We start from the raw sequence: 24902 nt of genomic DNA on the forward strand, positions 1-24902 counted from the left end.
ATAAGTGCGCCGTTACGTTAAACCGTGGGAATCACGTTGATTGTAATCGTCAATCAAGACATCCTACATGCCTACATCCAAACAGGGAAGAACTACGTGGTTTGAATCTTAACTATGCATTCTTATAGGTCTTATAGGTTGTGAAAGGCAAAGGTAGCTAAAGGTAGTCCCATAACCGTTTTGATACTATAGGGACAGTGGGTTGTTATATCCACTAAGTCTGGGGCACGTTGTTGGAAGGCGGAGCCGAACCTTGTCCTTCCACCGCCGTTTACCTCACCAACCGAAGTCAGGTACCCATTTTTTTACACCTAGGTGGAGTGAAGAAAGTTGTGTTTAGTGGTACAAGATCGATGACATGACAGGATTCAACCCCAGGTCCTCTGGGTTCTGTGCCGAACACCCTTCCGTTACGCCACACGACCCCAATGGTTGTTAAACATAACAATTAAGGTAGACAATGTTCATCCAGGCGCATGCATCTTCAAGTTCTTTATATATTCCTTTACCTCCAAAATAATTTCAATAAAGATGTCCTTTTACCTCCTTTGGGTTTTTCTTTGTTTTCATTTATATCATCGTAACGATCTGTAGCACCAACTCGATTCAAAAGCAACACTCTACCTTGTTTGATTAAACGACATCAGTATTTTGAAGCTCGTCAATCCGCAAAATACGGATAATAAATGATTCAACTTATTCGAAACTGTCTCAAACTAAGAAGTAATTTTCTCCGTGGGTGGATCCATAATAAAGTAACATTTACTCAGCGAATGATGCGGTCAGAAAATGAACTCGACATTAAAGGTTAATTTTACGGGGTTTTCATCGTCTTATCATACTTCAATCTGGACCACGAGAGTACAGGTCGAGGGGTCGTGGTGAAAATTGAGTCCAGCACTCACCGCGCCAGTTTCTCTCATCAAAACACCAATATATGTCTAGTCTCGTATTTCTAATCCGTATCGCTTCGGTCTGTTAACCTTTGGCGCACTAAAGTAGCCGTTTGGCACACCATTTGTTACAGAGTTACAGAGTTAGGCAGCAGGGATAATGTTAAATGCTAGGCTACAATAGATCGCATATAGCCGACCATGACCTCCGACCTCTAGACTATGGTTGGGAGTTAGTCGTGTGCAAGGCCATCTGTGGTTGGGATTAAGTCGGCGAGGTTGTCTTCTAATCTTTAAATGTCTACGCCAACCGAGTACGAATTGTGACAAATTATACCGGAGAAAGTCATATTCTTCATGTATGCGATCAGAAGAGCGAACTGGAGCTAGAACTTACGATTAGGATGGATTCCTGGCTACTCCCAACCCAGCGCCGACTCTGGTTGTAGAGTAGTCGGGAGCACACTCGTTGGAAGGTACTGAATGTGCGAGAGTGGCTTAATGTAGTAAACACCACAATTATGGGGCATGGTAGTGTACAACATGTATATGTAACGTATGCACTCGCCGCACGTCCAAAGGTGATGTCCTTGGTGCTGAACCTGACTTTCTGCAACCTTCTCAGCTTGCGGTGCATTTGTTATGCGCTGGATTAGAATACCTGGCTTTTGTGCGATTGTGCCTTCCTGATTCTATACGGAGTTTTTCGCAGCTGATTCGTGGTTTGGTGATGCAATTCTTTGTCGTTCGTTTGGAATGTTTTAAGACATTATCCATACTAAGTAGCTTTGAATGGTCTGTATGAGCGCAGTTTGTTTTTTGCGTGTTGTCATTATTAATTTCGCATAGAAATAAGAAAACAGGTCTAGTCAAACTACACGAATGCCCTCAACCTAGTTCACGTCCAATTGACGCGCCTGGATAAGATTACATTTCAATAATTCTTACTATTCGGGGATTACTTATATAAGAAGGTAGACATAATTTGTCATTCATTATAAATGGGGAGTCACCATAGGGCAAGCTAGGTTTCCAACAGCTCACGTGTTGAAATCATGTGTTGGAATCACGAAGATAAGAATCGTTGTGCATTTGTCGCAGGTAATCCACCATGGGGTACGGGGCTTTGACAAGCAGTCTAGTGTCTCACTCACTCACTCACTCACTCACTCACTCACTCACTCACTCACTCACTCACTCACTCACTCACTCACTCACTCACTCACTCACTCACTCACTCACTCACTTACTCACTCCCATATCTTAGCCCATGATTTCCTATAGACAACAGATTAGTACACTTAAACAATTTTACCATCTTAGACAAAATTTAATTCTGGTATAAATCACGTACAGTATTTCACTCATCCCATAGCACTGACATCATGGTAGGTGGTGATGATTGTGTAATATTCTCACATTGGAAAATGCCGAATTATCATAATCTTTCTTTTTCTTCAAATTTTGAATGCTTGATAGCCCGAGATTAATTACATTTCTCCTGTTTGAACGTTGTCGGAAGTATTCCATGTACTGTAGATACATAATCAAATACAGCTTCCGCGATATAGAATAATTCGATCAGTTCATCCCCCTATAGGAACCTGACTACGTCATTTAATGTAACTATGTTTTATCGGCATAATTCTACAGAAGGACAACCACGTCCACCGTTAGCAATTCATAATTTGTAAATCATTATAACAGTGTAGATTTACAAACAGGATAAGATGTAGCACTGGTACATTAAACCAATATGAAGAATAGCTACGTAATAAAAGAATAGCCACCGTAAATTGATTAACTTTCGCGCTGTCTTCAGCTTTAGCTGTGTTTCAAATCTGTGGTTGAAACGATTCTATACTACAGTAGTCATACATTAGAAACGTATATTCACGGTGTCAGGAATTTGCGGTAGAAAAGTCACCGCGAAAATAAACCCACCGCGAAAGTTTCATTATTTACAGTACATGTCAGTGAGCTTTCAACAGCGGTGAGTTGGGTTCAACCTTTGACCCGCCGCCCTTCAAAAGTTGTTCTGCAACTTTGTAAATCTCCCATTGTTGCGTGCGTGTTCACAAATCTACGGGGGAAACCAGCTCTTAAATAGGGGCGTAAAAACGTCCAACATTCCACATTTAAAACTCATTGACCTTAACGATACAGAAAATTGTTCATCATATGAAATTAAACGTTTCTGATAAAAGGATAAATATGTAGTTGTAGTAGGGAACTCAGAGGAAAATTAAGTTGAAATTTGTAGCAACAAAAATTGGTAGAGTCCTAACAAATTGAACTGTAAAATGTAAGCAAACTCTGTAATTGTAGGTGTGGCATCTATTTGAGTTAAACACGAGTGTCGAAACTACGGAAGAAGCCTAACTCAAAAAGTCGTCTGCAAGAAAACACAGTAAGTTGTTTTGAGTCATTATAACATGATTCATTGAACATGTTTTTTTTAGATTTACGCTATGTCTGATAACTTTGATCATTATAATATCGAAATGGTGGAGGGGACAGTGACTATCATGTTACAGTGAACTCTTGAGGCATTGGTTATATAATACATGAATATAGATGTATGTATATGTATGGGTATGTATGTGAATATGTGTACACGCAAATGTATGTGTGTGTATGTATGTATATGTACTATGTATGTTTATGTGTGTGTATATATATGCATGTGTATGTGTGTGTGTGTGTGTGTGTGTGTATGTATCTATATAACGATATTGTATATGTAATCATATAATGGAAATGGTAATTAGGGTCCGACGTCCCACATGTATTATCACTGTCAGATGGTTCTACTTATCGATTTTGTTATTCATGTGTGTTAACTAGTTTGGTTTTCGTGCCATGCATGTCCTTTGTATTATTCATTATTTTTCTATGTAAAAAACAATAATGAATGATTAAATAAAAAACTTGAGGAAAGGTGTACACGTCTACATAATACTGTTGTAACGTACTGACACATTCCACCACTACCAGTAGGCTACCCCCTACTGTAGTGGTCTGTGTTCTGTACCCCCAGGGTTATAGGAACAGGGATGTGCACCGTCACTATGCACCGATTTATAAACGTGGGGAGGGATTTTGATTGCCTTCGCCATAAGGTTATGTTTTGGTTTTGGTTTTGCTATGGTGGAGTGACAGTGAAGTGTGGATGTATGCGTGTTTGATGTAGACAGTATAACTCAAGAAGCTGTAAGTGGATCTTCATGATAATTGGTAGGTGGGTAGGAGTTGGGTAAACAAAGGTCAAGTTTGAAAATAGGCCTTCTAGTAGCTTCCTACGGTTCTGCATCGGTACTAACTTTCTCGTTCTGACAGGAACATGTCCCTGCAGGTCACAGAAGAACAGATAGCTGAGTTTAAGGAGGCCTTCGCGCTGTTCGACCAAGATGGCGACGGGACCATCACCACGCAGGAGCTCGGGGTCGTCATGAGGTCACTGGGGAGGAACCCGACTGAGGCACAGCTACAGGTGCATGATGGGAGGGGATGGATCTCATACCTCTGTGAAAGATCTTTAGATTTTTGTGCATTTCCTGTTTAATTCATTATTTGTGAATTTCTCACTGATTCTGTCTATACATTTTGCCCACTGTCTCCCATAAAGCAATGGACATACATATACCGCGAAATCAAAGACAGAATATGAGGTAACCTTCTACGACCTCACTGCTACCTAACTTCCTGCCAGTGTCCCCGACGAGCCTAGCATGCTGAAACCAGCCTGCGGGTGACCGTTTGACCTCAAATTCGACCTTCACTTACTGTCAGTCTGCGGTTACATCATTTTTCCCTACACTTTCTGTCACTCTGTAGTATTATGTAATTACTACGTAAAAATAAACAAACGCACAAACAGACACATCGAAAACGAAACATTCCTACACGAAGATGACAAAAACAATAAGGTCGCTCGGAGCTCCGAGTAGGCATGCGCAGCGACATGGATTGAGGGTAATATGTCAAAGGTGAAGACCCCTGAGACATAAACATAATACATCTAGACATTGCTATGCAAATCGAGACAATGGTCGAGACGAGAACTGTTTACAAGTCACTCACCTTTGACCTTGCGCATGCGTACTCGGAATCGTGTATGACCTTATTGGCTCCTACAGGAGATGATGAGCACAGCTGATGCTGCAAGGAGCGGTACAATCGACTTCGCGGACTTCCTCAAGCTCATGGCCAACAAGATGCTGGAAACAAACGTACAGGACGAGATCCTACAGGCATTTAAAGTCTTCGATAAGGTAAACTGTACAAGTGGCTTGGGTGAAAAGGGGTTGTTGCTGTTTTTTAACGAGTTTGCTCATTGCAGGGCCACAGGGCTACAGTTCTGGGCACTGAACTAAAACTCAGTGAAGCAGCATCTCTTCTTCCTATGTCAGCAAAATCAAGATTTAGACATGCTTGACTCACTGAGAGTAAAGACTAAATGACCGAATAGGAGAAGCAGGGGTTACAAATGTGATACATAGATTGCCGGCCATGGCCTCCCGACCTTCTGCAGACCATGGTTGAGAACGAGAGTTAGTTGTGAGCAAGACCATGTGTGGTCGGCTCTCTTTTGGTCTTCTCGGTGCGGGTGGAATCGGTGGATCAAACATTACAGTCCAGTCTTACGCAGCTTGTACCTACTGTACAAAGCCCGTGCGCTACGCCCAAAGGTGGTTTACCGGCAATTCGAAACAACCTGACTTGTCGTGTTCGAAATTCTCTTCGTTGACTTTAATTTCTAAACCAATAGTAGAAATGATAGTTGACTGTGAATCTTCATCTTCAGTTTCTCTATTTTTCCGTGTGTTAGGACGGCGATGGTTACGTCAGCGCTGCGGAGCTGCGTCACGTGATGACGAACCTGGGAGAGAAGATCTCGCCGGAGGAGCTGGACGAGATGTTTCAGGTGGCGAACGTGGACGCCAACGGGCAGGTAAACACACGATGCAGGGGTCCCAATTGGACAAAAGGGGCCCCGCCGGGCAGTTTACGGGCTGTTTTTTGCACTTTCGGGCGTGACCCCTACGTGGCCCAGTGGGGCACCCGGCTACTGCCTGGCTATTTTGGGCCTGGTCGGGACCCAAATCATTTTAAGTCGGGCTGCATGTGTTGTGGGATGTGTTGGATGGTATTTCTATATACGTCATACTTATCATATGGAATCAGACATGCATATAGCAGGAAATGAAAGACACGAATGAGATCTATTCTGGACCTTTCTGGAAGCCTTGGCCTAACTTCCCGTCAGTATATCTGACATGTAAGTTTGCGCAGCATGAAACTTAAATGTAATAATAAGTTTGGCATATTCGGTATAAATACCATGTTTGCTTATTTCAGATAAACTACAACGAGTTCGTCAGGGCAATGATGACAGAATCGTAAAACAACATGGCGGCGAGACGTCACTGACCTGCAAAAACAATATGGCCGCCGCGACCAAATCAAGGTCATGCAACCTGTTAGCTGTGATCCTAATATTGTTCACGTAAAACAATACGGCAGCAAAGATACTATCTACGTAAAGGGATCGTATGGAAGTGTAGGCCAGCTGGAACCATGTAATCAATCTAAACCGAAAGGAATTTTTGTTGCAAACAAAACTTTATCCAACATTTTGTGTAAGTACATGTAGGTTATAGGCTAAGGTTAAAGGAATGTTGCATAGATTAGTAGGAACATTATGGTTTTTCATTCACTTTGCTGCTGTTTTTTCTTTTCTTTTCTTATAGATATCATTCCATTCATCACGTTCTGTTGTATTATACAGCGGCTGTCATGTTTGATAAAAGCATGTTTAAAGTACCTCTTAATCATGAAATTTCACAAATGGTATTTTGTACTTTTACTATCTAGATGTTTCTAACTTGCACCAGTAAAGATACACAATGCCACTTTTCACATAAGAAAATCATTCTGAATTGTATATTCCTGAGTTTTCTGTAAATCATACCCACTAGCGCTCATCTAACCATTCGATCTTACCACACTGTAAACCTAAATCACAACTGTGAAGCCCAATAATTTTTTTATCATCACGATATCTACGTTCTTTATATGCATACACATGTACAAGGTAAATATCTGCTTCTGCAGTCTGTCATCATTTCAATTAATTTCGAACGTAAACTCGCGAGAGTTACAGACACTTGACCTTATTGACACGTGACTTTACGGATACATGACGTCAGGAATTAGTCAAACGTGTCATGAAGTTTCTAACGCCCACCGTCTCTGTTTAGTTATTGCTGGAGTACTCTGGTGTATATGGCCTTCCTTTGAATCGTTGAACCGTGGATACCTTTGTGTTGAAGGAAGGTTTAGCATTGTCAAGTACTAGTGGTGCTTTTATCGTGAGTTAATCAGTAAGTCCATTCTCCTCCAGCCATTTCTCTACCTTGTCTTGGTTGTTCTGACGCCATTTTATGTTCGCTTGTGTGGACTCGATAGCCTGTTGGAAGGCCCGGGTGGCTGAGCCTAACTCACGGTCTTTGGTGAACGACAGCAGCTGTTGAAAGACAGACGTATACTCTATTTACTCTATTCTATATTCTATTCACACATATCTATTAGTATCAGGCAAAATGCACAATTGCTAATACATAAAGTCTTCTACTCAAGATGTACAGTTAGCCTGGGTGTCATCCTAGTTAGCTTACCTGGGCCCCTGTACTCTTCTTTCACGAACTAGTGTGTTAGGGGAGAGTGTGAGATCCCCGGTAATCTGACCAGGGGGACACTCGGGCTATAGTTTGATGTTTATAATAGCAGTTTACATCGTCATATATTTCAGGGGAGGGATTGCAATCCGGAAGGACAGTATCTGCAATTCTGCCGGTAGAGCTCCTGATCGGAGTCTGGAAATCTAAAGATATTCCCTTAAAAGACAGAACTTAACAACTTCGATGCATGTCACATGGATTGACCTGAAATTTCGGATTTGTCAATGGGTGACCGCCCTAACACATCCCTAGTATCCCGATCTGGAAATAAGACTGTGATCTGGATCTCTAGTGACAAACTTTATTGAAGGAGTACGTACTGTTAAAGTAGATTATCTTTTATAGATTAATCAAGCGACAAAAATTTCTTACTTACGTTTTCAAGGTCCTTGTCAGTGCTAAACTGCTTGGTGATCTTGTCCACTATTTTGGCTATCGTGGAGATGTCATTGAAACTGAATAAAACAGAAAATCAAATGGCCAAAATATTTGAAATAGTAGTCTATTTTTCATTGGTAGAAGTTGAAACAGTGTTTCTATACTATTGTGGTCTTATAATTCGGTAACCCAGCATCAGCAGTCAAGCTCAAATGTTGACGTTTTATGATATGAGTAAATGATATGAATAGATAAGACGCAACACAATACAATCTACATCTATTCAAGACAGACATATTGTCATAATTTTTGTATGGATGTCTTTACAACTTACGTCTTGAAATAGAAATCCCAGTTGTCAACGAAGAATTCCCAAGCGAGAGATTTTCCCGCCTTTTTCATTCCAATATACTTGATGACGTGCTTGGCGTACTGCTTACGTATCAGTTTGCTGTCCTTGCTGTGCTCTAAATAACTACAGAAGAAGTGCATACAAAAGTAACTGAAATGTAAAAATCTCCTCCCATACACAGTAACGTTCATTATCATCTGTAACAAGCCCCTCAAAGGAAGTATGGTATCTCAGCTTGTATTATGTGTTATATTGACAAAATTGTATCGTGTTTTAATACTGATAGATTTTTATGAATTTGTTCATCAGATACGATGTAGATGCATATCTTTGATGCAATCTCGTATGGGAGTCTACATGCCTAAATCAATTGTAAATGTAATAGATAGCTGATGGGAGTGGCCAAGATATCTGGATATAACAGCAGTCCCGCCCACCGAGGGGTTTCTAGTCTCCCCGAGGGCGAAGCCCGAGTGGAGACTAGAAACCCCAAGGTGGCGGGACTGCTGTTATATCCAGATATCGAGGCCAATACCATCAGCTATCTAATTTAGCCCATGGTATGCTTCCCCGAAGCTTCCCTAGTCAGCAGCTCTACTAAATGTTACTTTATTTTGTCCTGAAAGTCCAGAAATCTCTCTTTTTGCTGGACATGCTGACAAACAAGTAACAGCTGCAAGGCCAGCACAGACAAGGTCTGTAAAACATGTGGGGAGAGTCCCAAATCCCCGGGCAATTAGAAATCAGAGCAGGGATTGGTCAGAATAGGTCACATGGTTATATCACCCACAGTTTTTCTATATCACCCACAGTTTTTCTATATCACCCACAGATATCACTCACACTTTTCTGATATCCCACACTATGTGGATATAACCACAGAAAATGGGGGCTTCCCATTGGCTGAGGGGAAGTAGCCATGGGCTAATCTGTGAATAGCAAATGAACAACCGAGTTCGCCAAGCGCTAAGGTGTACACGGTGTCATAAGGTACGGTCGGTTCCCATAACTACTGAATGAACAACCGAGTTGGCGAAGCGAATGAATGCGAATGAAGCGAATGAGGTTGTTTATGATGTGGTTATAGAAACCGACCGTGCCTTTTGACACCGTATACACCATATACACCTCTATTAACCCTATATTACTGTCACCTGTAGTCCAAGCGGAGCATCGTACAGGTAAATGTATGAAAAGCATTATAAGTAGCCTCCTTCGCATGCTCTACAAGTAGGCTATTTTGTGGGCTCATAATGTAGTTTAGTTGATGGCATTTCAGTTCAAATTGTACCCGTATCTTGTAGAGAAGATAAGATAAGATAAGAAACCGAGTACGAACTAAAATGCCATCCAAACTATAGGAAAATTATAAGCCCCCTAAAAAGCGCTAGCCATACTCTTTGTGTGAACTAAGGAAGGTAATGTTACTCACGTTTTGAGCATGTCCGTATCCTGTGCGCAGGCGAGTCCATTGAGTAGGTAGGATTGTTCAACAACTGTGGTGGCCTTCTGATAGCGCTGCCAGGCAAACTCCCACTCAGACTTTCCACCGTGTGATATGGCTGTGCAGTAAACCGCGGTCTTCAGTCTCTCTGGAATGTGACTTTTGATGGAAGAACAGTGTTTGTTACATTTATGGAGGTTAGACATCCAGGTAAACAATATCTAAAGACAATTTCATCTCTACTGGATGTGATTCGGACATTTCTTCCAGACGTTTGGAGTAACATCCATCGCTTTTTCAGCTTCACTAGAGTGAACTATGTTCTTTGCAGGTTAATGCTGAAACACTTCTGTATGGCAAAATATAATAAGCCGGTTCACGGTTTAAACTGCCCATGGGCAATGAGATTCAATGTGGGTAATACTAGTATGTCAAAGGTGAAGGTCCCTAACTTGTAAACACTTCTTGTTTAAACCATGCTTGATGCCATGTCAATGGACATATTCTGTTAATGTCTCAGAGGCCTTCAACTGTGACATATTACCCACAATACATAACACTACACATGCGCAGTTCAAACCATGTACAGACTCATGCAAGCCTGGATTTCACGGTAAGACCCTTTTGAAACAACTTACGAAATGTAACAGAAATTGTCTAAAACTGAAATGTAGTCTTACCTGTTGTCTTGAGTGTCCATCCAACGTGCGAACAGAGACTTGGCACGTGCCACACAATCGGACAGACCGTTCAGGCAGGCCAACTTCACTGCCAACGCTTGGCCCATCCTGATGTCATTCAAATGAACAACGGTTTTTTAAAGCTCAAACAAGCTCAATGATTTAACATTTTGCAACTTGCAAACATTTGTTTAAAGTTTTTAATGGTGCACACTTTGAAACTTAATATACACATAGAACCATCTTATGATCTAATTTTTAGAAGATAATACTTTGTTTAGTAAATACCTGACTCTTAAGATATAGCTATGACGTCCATGTTTTCGTTCGTAATAAACTGTTAGAGTGTTGAATGCGTGCTTACTCTTCTTGGAAGGCGACTTCTTCATCAGTCCAGCCGACATCACTGTAGAATGGCGTGATTAGGTGAACCATATAGTCCTGTATTTGTTGGGAAACAAAGTAACATACTGGTAGCAGTGCCCCTAAGGCCTCGCCAAAAATCTTAAATGTACTCGATGATGTTGCTTTCAGAGCTACAAAAAGACACATTGGGACAGGAGTAAGCAGGGTTCGAAGATCTTATACCTCCATGAGGTTTTCGTACATCTTGTTAAATTGTAGTTCAACATTTATGCAAATAACGTTTTGATACATATTGCATGTGTCTGTTGATAATATCCTGTCACTCTATAGTGAACATAACTACGCTATGGAAAACATATAACTGTGAGAACACAGACAGACAGACTGACCAAAAACAGTACCTCCCCGTGAATCGGTAGCCCCTTCCATTGACCCCATGACCTAGAATGTCTGACAGTTGACTGAATTCTACCAACTCTGAACTCTTCTCTCTGTAAGTCCCGCAACGCTGACCTTTTGCCCTTCACTTTCTGTCACTATATGGTGAGACGTACCTTTATACAGAAAACGGAAACGACTGTAGAAGCACAGACAAACATATAAACAGACACACCGAAAACAATGCGAAGGTGAAAGGGTTTATGCTAATCATACCTGCCATTTCTTGTATGTGTCTGTTCCGCGGTCAAGAACACTGCTTATGTAGTCCATTGCTTCCTTTGCTAAAGCCCATGCCACATACGATCGTTCTCTGACCAAGTACTGTGATAGGTCTAGGGCAACGGTGATGTCAAGCATAGACGCTCTGAGGAAGAGAGAAATTTGATAAAGTATCTGCACCTCGTGCACAGTCATCTTAGATTATCATGTCATTTTACATATGATCTTAACTTTGCATGAAAATTCATCTGAGTTTGTAAATTACACTATAGACAGAAATTAAACTGTTTTCCATCTCAAAAGAATTGGACTGTGGAGTTTTCGATTGAATCGCTGAGTCCTCTGCAGTTATCTGACATAATTGATCTGGACACAGCAGTAGCATTTGTCCCCAATTCTGTGTTGGTTATAAAGAGTTAGGCGACAGGTAGAAGGTTAAATTCTGGATACTGAAAACACGATTACTGGGGCGGGGGCGATACCGCCTTCCAACAACCTCTGACCCATTGAATACGTCACACGTGACGTCTAAGTGTGTCCAGAGCAATTGTCTCTGGTAGCTGTAGCTGAGCTGAGCGATTCAGTAAACAACTTCCAGTGAGTCCAAATGTTAAAAGTTGTAGAACAGCTTAATTTGTCCATCTTCTCTTCATGTCATAAGTTGAAAAGCAAAATCGAGAAAACTTACCCGGCCAGACTCAAGGCGTCATCCACAAGCGCCCCACGGTTGACCACGGGTATGTCCTGAAGGATTTAAACACAAAATATATTCTTTAGAACGTTTTCCCACACTTACATTCAATTCAGTGCCGTTGTTAAGTCTATATCGCTTTCATAAAAAGAGAGGCACTTTTCAAAAAGAGTTGAGTTGAAAACATTCCCATGTCGTGTGAACGAAGTATTCTTACCAAACTTTGACAAAGAATCTCTGAAAATAAATTTCTGTCTCCCTCTAGCTTCTACCCTTCTTTCAATTTCAATCCCCACATTTTCCTCTTTCACCTAAAGTGTACCCCGGTAGTCTGTGTAACGTAAACTCCGCTGTCCGAGGCTGTAAATGGCTACTCCCCGTAGGTGTCCCAGTGATCTCGACCCCCCCCCCCCCCCCGTGCAACCCCCCAGATTTCACCCTCCTCCTCGCTGCGCCAAATGATGGGCGACCAGGCGAATCCCCTTCCCGCACCCCTCACCCCCTCCAAATACCTGGAATTGATCACTCTTGAGATGGTTGATGAGAAGTCTCCAGTTCTTGCTATCGTAGTTCACTCTGTAAAACCCAACTCGATCAACGTTTCCCAGGATCCAGTCTTCTGCGCCTGCTCCCTTCAGATCGATGATCTCGGTATCTACATCATGACAAAATCAACAAGAGTTCAAAGATCTCATGCCTCCGTCAAATGTTTCTCGTATGTCTTGCTTGATTGTAGTTCATTAATTGTGAAAATGAGATTTTGACTAACATTACATGTGTCATATGATCACTTCCAGTCACTGTACAGTGAGTGTGACTAGTTTATGGAAAATATGAAACACAATCAACCTCTTCCATTGACCCTATGAAGTGGAATGTCCGTCATTTGTCAGCGAAGGTAGATAAATGACTATTTCTACCTACTATGAGCCCAATTTCCTGTCACTCATGCAACTCTGATCTTTTGACCTTCACTTCTTGTCACCCTGAGATTAGAAGTGCGATATGGAAATAACTGCTAAGACACAGACAGACAGACACACCGAAGTACATCTGAGCTTTATATACACTACAATACGTATACTACAGAACTTTCAAATTGTCTACCTGTCGTTGGTCTCATCAACAGATTATTGGGGATCTCAGTCCCTGTACTTTTTGTTGTCAAGCTGACAGGCACGTACCATCTATACCTGAAAAATAGATTAAAAATTGGTTTTATTTTACAATGTTTTTACAGTGACCTCTCTACGGTCAATTCATAACACCCCACATTGTAAAATACTACTGTATAATTTCAATGTATTGCAGCATTATAACCACCACGAACTTAAACAAAACATGTCTGGACATGGACAAAGCATTGTCTAGACACGAACTGTGAACGAGGAAGGCTTCACCTTTAACCTCGCAGTTCAAGCAGTGAAACAGCTTATTTACAAACTTACCCAAATTTGGAACCCGGCACCTTGGTGGTAACAGAAGCATCTTTCAGGAAATGTTGTTGCGTCACTTCCACTTTGCCGCTGCTGTAGTCCCGAGTGACCGTCATAACGGGATAGCCCATCTGTAGAACCCAGGTGTCCATCATGGACTTGACATTGAGATCCGTCTGTCCTTCCTCGACCAAAGCCTTGAACATCAAACAAAGTGATAAAAAGCATTGAAGCCATTGGCAAACTAGGCTCTGAAGGTCGACAGTCTCTGGAAATAATCTTCATGGTGACTGATAGTCTGTTTGAGAAACAAGCTTTTTAAGCCGATTCATACGTCACTTGAAAGTTCAAACGTGTTAGTAGAAGTCATTCTGAGCTAGCTGAATCAGCTGCAACTGCCAACACCAAAATTAGACTTAGCCAAATTTTCGACTGACCTTGACTTCATGGTAAAGACTGAGAGCTGATCACTCGAAAATGTGGGTAAGTGCAGTTTTAGTGTTGGCAAATGCAGTTTAGTTCTGATTCAGAAGCCGATTCATAGTTTACACTGCGCACACGCATTGTGTATACTGGTAATTTATCAGAGGTGAAGGTCCATACCTTTTTTGTAAACAGTTCTTGTCTAGACCATGCTAAAGACATGTCAAGAGGTATTTTGTTAATGTCTCGGGAGCCTTCAACTTTGACATATCTTTAACAATGCATCACACCGAAAAGATCGAAAGGGGGCGCTTCGGGGTCGGTCGTGTTTAGGAGTCGCTCCTAAAGTTTGATCGGCAAACGATGTGTTTTTAAGTACTTTTCGTTACCATCGGCGCTCACTCAATGTGTAATGTTGCAGCCAAGTGACAACCCCATCTTATGAGACCCTGTTTTGCTGAAAAAGTGTCCTTTTTGCTGCTAAAATTTTCTTCGGAAGTTCATGGGGGAGGGCCACTGTGTGTGCAGACTACTCAACTACTCAGCATACCACAGAGAATCAACTAACTAGGGGCCCTCACTGATGTTGTCTTTGGAGAGAGACTGAAGAAAGGACAGGTGGCCTTCGTCCCGGCGACAAGCGTCCGTTCTGCCAGTGTTGGTTGGATGTGTTAGAGTTCGACGACAAACCGATGTGACAGGCCTTAGGTGCAGCTACCCCCCTCCCATCATTGGTGACAACATTTGCTCAGTTTACCTGACTGGTGGGAACAAGAATCGGGCCCCCTAGTACGGGGCCCTCGCTGGTAAGATTATGGCTTGGTTGTCTTGCAATTTGTCGTTCCAATATAGATATGGTTTGACAAATATTATACCCGATAAATCTTTAAAAACTAGGAGACACACGAACACGTCTCCTAGCAACAGAAATGCCAATAAGCGCAAGTACATTATCTTCAGCTGTAATCTACGGTAGGTGGTTCAGCACCAAGGACAGGGAAGCTGATACCAATGTGACAGAACAGAAATTAAACATTGTAGTCTTAGGAACATCGCACCTTGTACTTCTGGGCTTTCACACTATAAAAACTTTGTTTTCCCGTGGTAAGCCTTATCGATATCCAACCAGATATTGATTCAGTGTTATTGCCACAAAAGAAAGGAATGCGTGCGTGTAATTCTTAGAATATTTGTCAACTCAATAGCAGTACTATACTAACAAACAAACGTATCCGCCCCTGAGGCATCACTAAATCATTAATGTGCATCACAATACATGTATACACCACGCGATGTTGGTATGTAATTTATTTCCATCAGTTGGCTACATTAGCCTGACTAAGTGGTAACAAACTAAAAGATTTGGTCACCTTTGTGAATTCCTCCCACAGCTGATCTTGTACGGTACTGCCGTACGCGTACTTTTGAAGATAGTTCTGTAAAAGAAAAGACAGATGATAAAAACACAATGAAATTACCTTGCATCAATTTTGGGGGGATACACACACAGGAAATTTGGGGGATACACACACAGTGCATGGCAGCTTATTAGTGTAAGAGGGTGCCGCAGATTGATTTGACGTTTTCCTGCCTTACATATGATAGCATAATAGTTTACATTATCATGGAGGTAGGTAGGGTCATTCATTGTAAATGCCAAACTTAAAATTTAAAATTTGGTTACCTGGAAGCCTTTCCTAAAGATTTTCTCTCCAACAGAATGGTGCAACATTCTTATCACCGATGCTCCCTGGGGAAACAATAGTTTAAAACATGATATGAAGTACACAATACTTTTTACCCTTTTCAAGTAGATTTGCATATTGAAGATGTGACATACCATTTGATGTTACTGTGGCTTTTGACAACACTTCGTTGGGACCGTATTCTTCACGCTGCAGCAGCGACACCTAGCGGCAGTGTGAGGAATGCGGTGCCAAACATAACTGAGCTTTAGTAGGCTGTATAGATCAGACAGATCCAACGTAACATTTGATGCAACTGTGTCTTTGACAACACTTACAAGTACAATAAGCATTGGGAGCACATTTCCCTATACAGAGCTAAATCCATGGCAGTCAGTACGGTTGGTTTCGACTCGATCTGCTTTATCAGACGTGGCTTGTTACTTTCGGGGCGGGGGGGGGGGGTGACCAACTGCCAGCCAATCAGAGAACTGCCTGAATGTTTCCTTTAGGTAAAGCTGATTGGCTTCTGCCAAATAGGGAAATCTTATTAATATCAATAACCATTTCAAGATTTATTTCACATTTCTATTTCTAATTTGTAGTTAGAAAATCGCTGTATTTCTTCTGTTTTTGGTTTTGTTTCCTTGGTCTGATATTGGTAAATTTCCGGAACAATGAAAACAGATGTTTAAGTTAATATTTGCTAATTCCCTAGGTACTGGGTACATGTATACTGCTGGCTACTAAACCGTTTTCAACGACATTTTGACAGAAAGTGTGAACACATTAGTGACCTTTAGGTATGTGATGTCGTCGAAAAGTTCATCAATTTCACTGAGTCGGTGCACTGGTTGATAAACAGGTCGCGACGACACCAAGGAATCCTTTGCCATGGCCTTCTCATACACTTCACATGTAAACAGGTCGATCTGTAGAGAAAAACACAAGAGTTTAAAGATCTCACACCTCCGTGAAATAGCTACTTTTATTTATTCTTTGTCTCAGGCCGCGGGCCCATATTAAAAACAACAAAGACAGTTTACAGACATTTACATATAACAACAACAAAATATTACATATATGATAGTGTCAAAACGAGCAGGCGGGAGGACCAATCGACAGTAGTAAGGCCAGTGCCTGCTCAGTGAGAAAACCTCGGAATTGCATAGCAGTTGAATCATGCTGTTTCATGAATAGTTTCTCGTATGTCCTGTTTTATTGTAAGTTTATTGATTATGCAAACAATGTTTTGATTAACCTTACGTCAATTGATCACTTCGTTTCACCCTACAGCTATGCAGCTAATTTTGACTGTTTTTTTTTAAGGTTTTCCCCTCGCCCTCGGGAACCAACAACTCCTCGGATGGGCGGAGCAGTACTAAATCCACAAAGTCACCCAGTGCTCGGGATCTAACTATTACCTCTGGTGCACACAAAAAGTACGTTGTTTTCTTCAAACATAATGTCAAGGGAAAATCCCACCAAACTAAGGTTACGCTGTAACTTCTTTTGTCAGAAAAAAATCCAGATTTCTTACCATTTTCATGTCTGGTTCAACGACATCCGCTCCGAGCCTTTCAATGTAAGACGTTATTCCCTCATTCAGCCAGATCCCATCCCACCACTTCATAGTCACCCAGTCGCCGAACCACTGGCAGAAGAGGAGGAAACACTTATCATTATTATCTGTGAATATAGTTTCTACAGGTTGGTATATCACTGAGTAACAACTAAGTGCTTAAGCCTGGCCGAAGTTTTCGTGACCATCTTTCACCTTACTCAGGGCAGCTAGATGTGGCGTTTGGGACCGCATTCTTCACACTGCAGCAGCGACACCTAGCTGCAATGCAAAGTATGCGGTCTCAATCATAACTTGGCCTAGATAGACTCAGTATGGATCGAAATATCTATTACAGTCATGAACCGCGATGAAACTCAGTCACGTTTGGGACCGCATTCTTCACCATGCAGAAGCGACACCTAGCTGCAGTGCAAAGAATCCGGTCCCAAACATGACTGAGCCTAGGTAGGCTTTTGGATCGGAACATCTACTTCAGGCATGAGCCTCGACGATCATGAATGGGATATAAACTCGCGCCAATGCTCCGCTCCCCGGCTTAGTGACCAGACCCAGGCGCCCACTTACGTCGCGATTTTCAAACGACTACGGAACTCGTAAGATAAGAAGAACTAGTGTAATGCGAATAAACTTGACTTTGAGGTACATATAGCAATAGTAGGTTTACCAACCTAATCTTATAGTTTCCTTAAAGAATCACTAGAATTGCTGTGCTATGACAGGCTTTATCTATGGCTAAAACGGACTATACCGGGTACGTGGTGCTCTCGCGATTAGCTAACGGCGTCCATTTGTTACCGGGCCCCGCGTTGATTTTAAGCCCGGGTTAAAATCATTCGGGGTCCCGGTCGTATTGAACATACCATATGTCCGAGCTCGTGTGATACCACGTGAGAGATCTTTAGTTTAGCCTTTGCAGACGGAGCCTTGGCGTCGTACAACAGTGCAAGCTCCTCAAACAAGATGAGACCCCAGTTCTCCTGCCCCGCAGCGGGGAAGTCGGGAATGGCAGCAAGATCTGTTGAAAGTCACACAGGTCAAAAAACGTAAACTGTTAATCTTGCAATGTTCGCTGGAGTCTTATTTCACCCATGACGCCGCGAATATGTTTTTTACTACTGCGGTTCTCCAAATTGGTTCAAACGCGAACTTAAAACACCGCGAAAAGGGTGTCTGAATTTCCAACATGGTTGATAAATGGCTAATTCTACGAACTTTGAACTCCACTTCCTGTCACTTCCACAAATGTGACTGTTTGCCGCTGCTTTCCTCGGTGAGAGGGGGGCTTAACCTTCTTAGACAGCCATGGAACTGTTAAAGAACATACCTAATTTTGGTAGAGGATATGGGACGCCGAAGTACCCCTCGAAGTAGGTGAGAATCTTGTCGGAGAAGTCCAGAGCGTAGGCCCCCTTCCCTTCCGCGATGGCAGATGGCCGGGCCAAGACGTTGATCTAGAAAGTAACAATGGAAATATGAAGGAAGAAAACGTGCTACTCAGCTACTATCAAATAATCAACTTGCCTTCCTCGAAAATATATGATAAACTCTTTTGATTGCAAAGTAAAGCGCTTATCAACAAGCTTTCGATCATTCCTCTAATTCTTTTAGAGTTAAAATGACCCGAAGCCTATGTCACGTGACTTGAACAGAATCGTGACGTCAGTAATAGGTCAAAGGTGCCCGGAAGTCGGTATCGGCCTTCTAGCAAAGGTTTGTTGGTAGACACTTTACTCTATATACAGAAATATCCTATGAAGTCTTCAGAATTATTTTCTCTTTGATTTCTTAAAGGCTCTTACCTCAACCCCTGACCGTGTCTTTAGTCCTACCGATGTGAAGTCAGACACAACAAACGCAACGACATAGGTTGACATCTTGGGTGACGTCATGAAATGATCCGTGACCCAACCGTCCTCTCTGTAAAACATTGAAGCAATGAAATTATGTTAATGCTACCTTTTTAACGGTCTTTCTTTTGTATTTCCATATTATGGCTCAGGCCATACTGAGTTGGTTGTATGGATCGGATGACATCCTCTGGGTACCCAAAAACTAATGCGAGCGTGGGGGGAAAGTTACATTTCTTATGTAATCTAAGTGGTCGGGAAGGATGAACGAATGACTGAACACACGGAATACGGTATGCCAAACAATGAATTCATTTTTGTTCTTTAACATCTTCTCATTTGACTTGAAAACTTCGCTCATAAGCATTGGGGCCTGCTAGGGATTCGAACCCAGAACATTTAGATTGTTAGTCAGCAACCCCAATAACTACAAAACCACTTTGTCACCAGTTGTTTTACAGGACAAATGAAAAATAATTTCATACCTCTTGAAGCTACGCTCTACCGGCATGTTGGACATTGCCCTGTACTCGGCTTGGTGAAGGATAGTGATTTTGAATTTGGCTTTCAGCGCTGGTTCGTCAAAACACGGGAATGCCTGTCGAGCCCCCGTCACTTCGAACTGAGTTGTCGCCAGGTATCTGTGAAAACATGAAAATCAAAAATCTCATACCTCCGGGAAAAAATATTTATGTTTTTTGTGACTTCAGTTTCTTGTGGACTTTCCATAGACTGTGCCACACTACTATCAGAAGAGGGTGTCGGTCAAAAAGCTGCACTGCCTTGAAATACTGACTAGGGAGCCCAAACTATACCACACAACTAACAGAAGGGGGTGCCTATCTGTAATACTGCAGTGCCTTTAAATACTGCTAGGGGGCCCAAACTTTACCACATAATTATTAGGAATGGGGTGTCGGTCTGTAATGCTGCAGTGGCTTGAAATACTGCTAGGGGGGCCCAAAATATGTTTCTACGGTACTACGTGGAGAAAAACAGTGTATCATCCCAGACTATGGCGCGGGACAGACCCAGATGGAAGAAAAGGTCAAGGCCTTATGTTTTATGCCAGGGACAAAGAGGAGAAGTAAGTAAGTAGGTAAGCAAGTATGTAAATAAATAATAGAATAATAAAGTTTATTTTCAACCATGTATTTGGCACGAGTCGACGTTTTGATTACCGTCTGTCATCTTTATCAGGGAGATTCTGACTGGTTCACTGAGCATTGAAGCTGGGAGCAGTAATTAAGTAAGAAAGTAAGTAAGTAACATTCTTAAGATACTGCAACTCATACCTTTTCCGATTATTTTCGTTGATGTAGGAGGAACGATATAGTCCAAACTGGTGGTCACTGAGGACGTTTTTGAAATGGATCTTTACATCGTAGACGCCATCTTTGGTCAGATCATCGTCTAGCTTCAACAGCAGAAAGTTATTTTCTGTAAAAGAAAGTATACCATATTAAATTATCAAACGCAATGTACAATTACACCATTTATATACTAGTAATGAATGTAGTGTTTTCATTTTCTGGGACGATTCATTGTTAAAATATTCACTGAAAAAAAATATTCTGAAATGAAGTGTAAGCCAGAAAATGGTTTATCGTCTTCTTGTCATTTATGTTGATAAGAACATTGTTTGCGTAATTGCTTCCGTAAATGAGGTTCACCTCTTACGGAGTATTGTGGTTAAATGTGTCTGTGTGTTCGCAGTTATAACTCAAGAACCCATTGATGCAATTGTATTTACTTTGAAATGTTGCCTGCTTGTATGCGTGACATGATGCGCATTGATTCTGTACACCAAAGCAGAATTTCAATATACTACAGTTAAACAAGATATATCGGAAACTCTAAATACTGATAATTTCACGGAAGTATAAGATCTTCGAACTTTTGTTCGATATACATTGATAAAAAAATTGATTAGACCAACTCACTTGAATGCAGTGACCATGAAGTAATGGTAGGAGAGGAGCCGCCATCTTGCCCCTGTAACCTTAGTCGGGAATCCCCTCCAACTATTTCTAACTTGTCGGCATGAAGAAGGATGTAGGATGAGGGGGCTACACATCTCACAGTGATGGTCACGTGGCCCAGTACGGTGAATTTCTGCAGATCCACTTCGAGTCGCAAGTTGTAGTGGAGAGGCACGACGTTGTTTGGCAGACGTGTGGACTAAAACAAAAGTCAGAGCAACGTTTTTAATACGGGAGTATCTTATTACTTTTATGACATGTGACGTGTTGGCGTTATAATTATTGGCCCTGAGGTCCTAGGTTTGAATCCCCAGACATGCCACCGATGTTGTGCCCTTGGGAGACGTACTTTGCACGACTTTCCATACCCCGCCGAGGTGTAAAATGGGTACCTGACTTCGGTTAGGGAGTTAAAAGTCGGTGGAAGGAGAGGGTTGGGCTCTGGCTTCCAATACTGTGCCCTAGACACAGTGGATAACAACCCACTGCCCGTACGTCCTGAAAAAGGCTACGGGACTACCTTTAACTTTTAAGTTAAACGGGGGCAATTTATGACTTTTGATGGTAAGGATATCGACAACATAACAATACAAAAATTCATATTTTAGGCAGTCATACAGTAAACAAAATTCAACGATACCGTGACTTTGTTAGTGTCTTTCCAATAGAGCGCAATAAGCTTGGAGAGCAATCCAAACATCATGCTTCACAACTTAATTATCCTTAGCTAGTTCAATGTACACCAAGCAAAATACTTAATATGCCCGATTCAAGATATGGCACATGTCACAATATGCACACATGGTAAGGAAATGTTAAATCCTTACTTGTAGAATTTGCATTTCCCTCGTCCGTGCCAGCATCTGTTCAACTTCCTGTAAATATATTAAGAATATTCTAGTAACGAAACATTCCATTCTAGTTACATCTTTTGGCTTTGATGTGTTGTGTTGTGTAGTATAGTGTGGTGTAGTGTGGTATCGCGTGGCGTAATTGTAGGGTATATGGCCAAGAATCCAAATATTTGGGCTCGAATCACATGCCCCGACTTGTTGCCCCTGGAAAAGGCACTTAACGCGAATTTCCTCACTTCACTCAGATGAAAATGAGTACCAATATTCTGTTGGAGACGTCCCTAAGATAGAGCGTTACATGGAGGTCCCGTGTTTGAAGAGAGCCACGCATCAAGCACATAAAAGAACCCACCACGCGTATCGAAAAGAGAAGGAGTCCGGTGTGAGTGGATAAAAAAAATCCGTCCGGATTTGCAGCTTGTAAAGTTCAGTACAAACCTGGTGTGTTGCACCAAGATGCGGTTTACCGGGTGTGCAATATAAACGAAATGTTAGTGTTTTATTAGCAGAGAAGTGTGAATGTGCGGAATAGCATACTCTTACAAGACAATTAATATAAGAATCTTGGACACGTCTTGAAGTTCCCCCATTGACATACCTCCACATCATCAATCGAGTGACTTATGTCCGCCAAAGTCTGCCTCCTTTTGAAGAGGTCCCCTTCAACTGTAACAAAAACAAGACATCAAAAATCTTATGTCTCCGTGAAATATGTTTGTGTATATCTAGTTATATTGCTGTTGTGGAGTTCAGATGATTCTGTCTGATGTATATTTCCCACTGGCTCTCATAAGGTAACAGACATTGTTGGAAATTGAAGACATGAAATGAGATATATTCTGGGACCTTTCTGGGACCGTTGACCTAACTTCCTGTCAGTGTCCCCAATGTGATTAGCATGTGGAGACTCTACAGTATTCCTGTAAGTACGGGCACACAAACAAACAAACAAACATACAGAAAACAAAACCTCTGTACCTGGAGGTGACAAAACATTCATGGCTAACTATTCTAACAAAGTAATTTTCTCTCTCTCTCTCTCTCTCTCTCTCTCTCTCTCTCTCTCTCTCTCTCTCTCTCTCTCTCTCTCTCTCTCTCTCTCTCTCTCTCCCTTCAACTAGGAAAGAACTGAATATTTGAAAAGCAGGCGATGATTATAATAATCATTGTAATTGAAGAACTCACCGTTCCTTAGTAGTGGTAGAAGACACAGTAAAAGTAGGATCTCAGCTGTGGTATCCATGTTGTCATATCTAGATAAAAGAGATTATTTGAATGTTTCATGTACATGTACGTGTAGCTGTGAGTACAGTGTAAAGAGCTAACCGAATCGTGCCTTAGTGCAGTGCATCAACAAACCCAATCTCAAAACGTCTGGAGACTACCAAAGTATAATGTTCATGATTATGTCTTCGCTCACAAATATTATATGATTTAAGGTTCTGTGCTACATATAAGTGGTGGCAAACATTTGTAATAAAATCTAAATAGCTATTCAAACACTAGGACATACTTTGCAAATTTAATATCAGCTTTCAAATAACACCATGAAAACTTATGCTTATGTTTTGACTCACAGGTGCTATATGAATGACGGTTTTCTGCTACCTATAAATGGTGTCATTGTCTGTAACTTTTTCTCCGCTTTTTTAATACAGTAGCTAATACGATCATGGAATCAACTTAAGTAATCTAACTTGGTAGTCACTACCAAACGTTACTGTGTAGTAGCGCCACGCTATTATATAGGCTGGGCTAAGGGTCACTCGTTTGGGCCAAAATAAAAATCATGGGCAACTTACCAACTACCAGGTTTGTTCGTAAGTCACCTTGTAGCAATGTTTGAAAGCTAAGGGCTCTTCTCACGTCCTGAATATGGTCTTGGAACTTCAACACGTTAGTGACTTGAGACTTATACCTCAAATAAGCTTAAGGACAATTGACACAAGTTGTAAAACGTCTTAAGTTGTCTTAAGAATTGTCTGTGTCTCGTTCGAATTCGACTCAGATTGACGCCGTCTTGAGTTGTTGACGACTATAAGTTGTCATTTTCACTTCTCGCCCTGCTAGTTTGACATATCTCCGTAGTAACATACTGGTACATGTACAACAAAGTACTTACTGTATATATGTATCAGCATGAGGGTAGATATAGCGATCTGTCAGAATCGACGACTATGCCGGTAGAGATCGATATCCCGATCAAAATCTCTATCAACAGACATCGCTAGTTTGGACTTAACCATTCATTAATAGGGGTGGTGTGTAATGTTTGTATTTCTTTGGCTATACTTCCATCAAAAGTAGTATTAACTTTCCATGTAATGTTCTTGCTACATGTATCTTGCTTTGATTTTATGCAATCTTATTGGCCCTTTTCATCATGGATTGAAAAATGGAAAAGGCTGCGGCCCTGTAGTCTTTTTCGTCTTTCCCACACAGACACGAAAAAGCACTTTGTCTATAAGACCGGTTTTGCAAGCCTGTTTGAAGCATCCAGTCATCAACCATTCAGGCATTGTGCAATTGCCTTCATGTACGGAGGCTTAGCTTTGTTTTCGGTGTCTGTAGTGTTCTTGTGTGTCCGTAATTATTTGAATTCACTGTCGGTAGAGTGGCAAGAAGTGGCTGTATCTGTATCTATATAGCCGGTATAACCGCCATTCGGCGTAACACACCAGCTTAAGAAGTGGGCGGGAAGATAGTGTCACCACAAAGGTCAGACGAAGTGTGGCGCTGACAAGAAGTATGAGACATAGCATACAGGTCATGGGGTCAATGGAAGAGTTTATTAATTTACGGGGAGATATTGCTTAGGTCTGTCTGTATTTTTTCAAATATATATATATATATATATATCCATATGCTAGTCACGTTCACCGT

The 24902-nt window shown here is 41.5% G+C and overlaps 2 protein-coding genes across 4 annotated transcripts in view; one reads left to right on the forward strand and one right to left on the reverse strand.

Moving 5' to 3' along the window:
- The window catches only part of LOC136421219 (uncharacterized), a 49529-nt gene extending 42810 nt beyond the window's left edge, over window positions 1-6719 (forward strand). For both annotated transcript variants that reach the window (XM_066408409.1, XM_066408410.1), the window contains exons 2-5: window positions 4233-4386; window positions 5033-5167; window positions 5725-5847; window positions 6255-6719. In XM_066408409.1, coding sequence (XP_066264506.1) covers window positions 4237-4386; window positions 5033-5167; window positions 5725-5847; window positions 6255-6299 — 453 coding nt within the window. In that variant the 5' untranslated portion in view covers window positions 4233-4236 and the 3' untranslated portion in view covers window positions 6300-6719. The remainder of the gene's footprint in view (window positions 1-4232; window positions 4387-5032; window positions 5168-5724; window positions 5848-6254) is intronic.
- On the reverse strand, window positions 6223-24243 carry LOC136421217 (aminopeptidase N-like). 2 transcript variants are annotated; one of them, XM_066408403.1, is made up of 25 exons: window positions 24142-24243; window positions 23205-23272; window positions 22618-22685; window positions 21993-22040; window positions 21127-21364; window positions 20479-20623; window positions 19669-19824; window positions 19136-19253; window positions 18661-18787; window positions 18197-18351; window positions 17292-17405; window positions 16549-16683; window positions 15751-15816; window positions 15437-15502; window positions 13656-13840; window positions 13315-13400; window positions 12720-12862; window positions 12205-12260; window positions 11511-11661; window positions 10855-10931; window positions 10491-10598; window positions 9799-9969; window positions 8349-8489; window positions 8013-8091; window positions 6223-7422 (listed from the first exon to the last, which is right to left on the reverse strand). In XM_066408403.1, the coding sequence occupies exons 2-25, from the start codon at window positions 23260-23262 to the stop codon at window positions 7273-7275; spliced, it is 2841 nt and encodes a 946-aa protein (XP_066264500.1). In that variant the 5' UTR covers window positions 23263-23272; window positions 24142-24243; the 3' UTR covers window positions 6223-7272. The 2 variants fall into 2 exon arrangements, with proteins under 2 accessions (XP_066264500.1, XP_066264501.1); XM_066408404.1 differs by lacking the exon at window positions 24142-24243 and adding an exon at window positions 23822-23976.
- Between the last annotated feature and the right edge of the window lie 659 nt (window positions 24244-24902).

Source organism: Branchiostoma lanceolatum, chromosome 15 (assembly GCF_035083965.1).
Source record: "Branchiostoma lanceolatum isolate klBraLanc5 chromosome 15, klBraLanc5.hap2, whole genome shotgun sequence".
NCBI classification, from domain to species: Eukaryota; Metazoa; Chordata; class Leptocardii; order Amphioxiformes; family Branchiostomatidae; genus Branchiostoma; species Branchiostoma lanceolatum.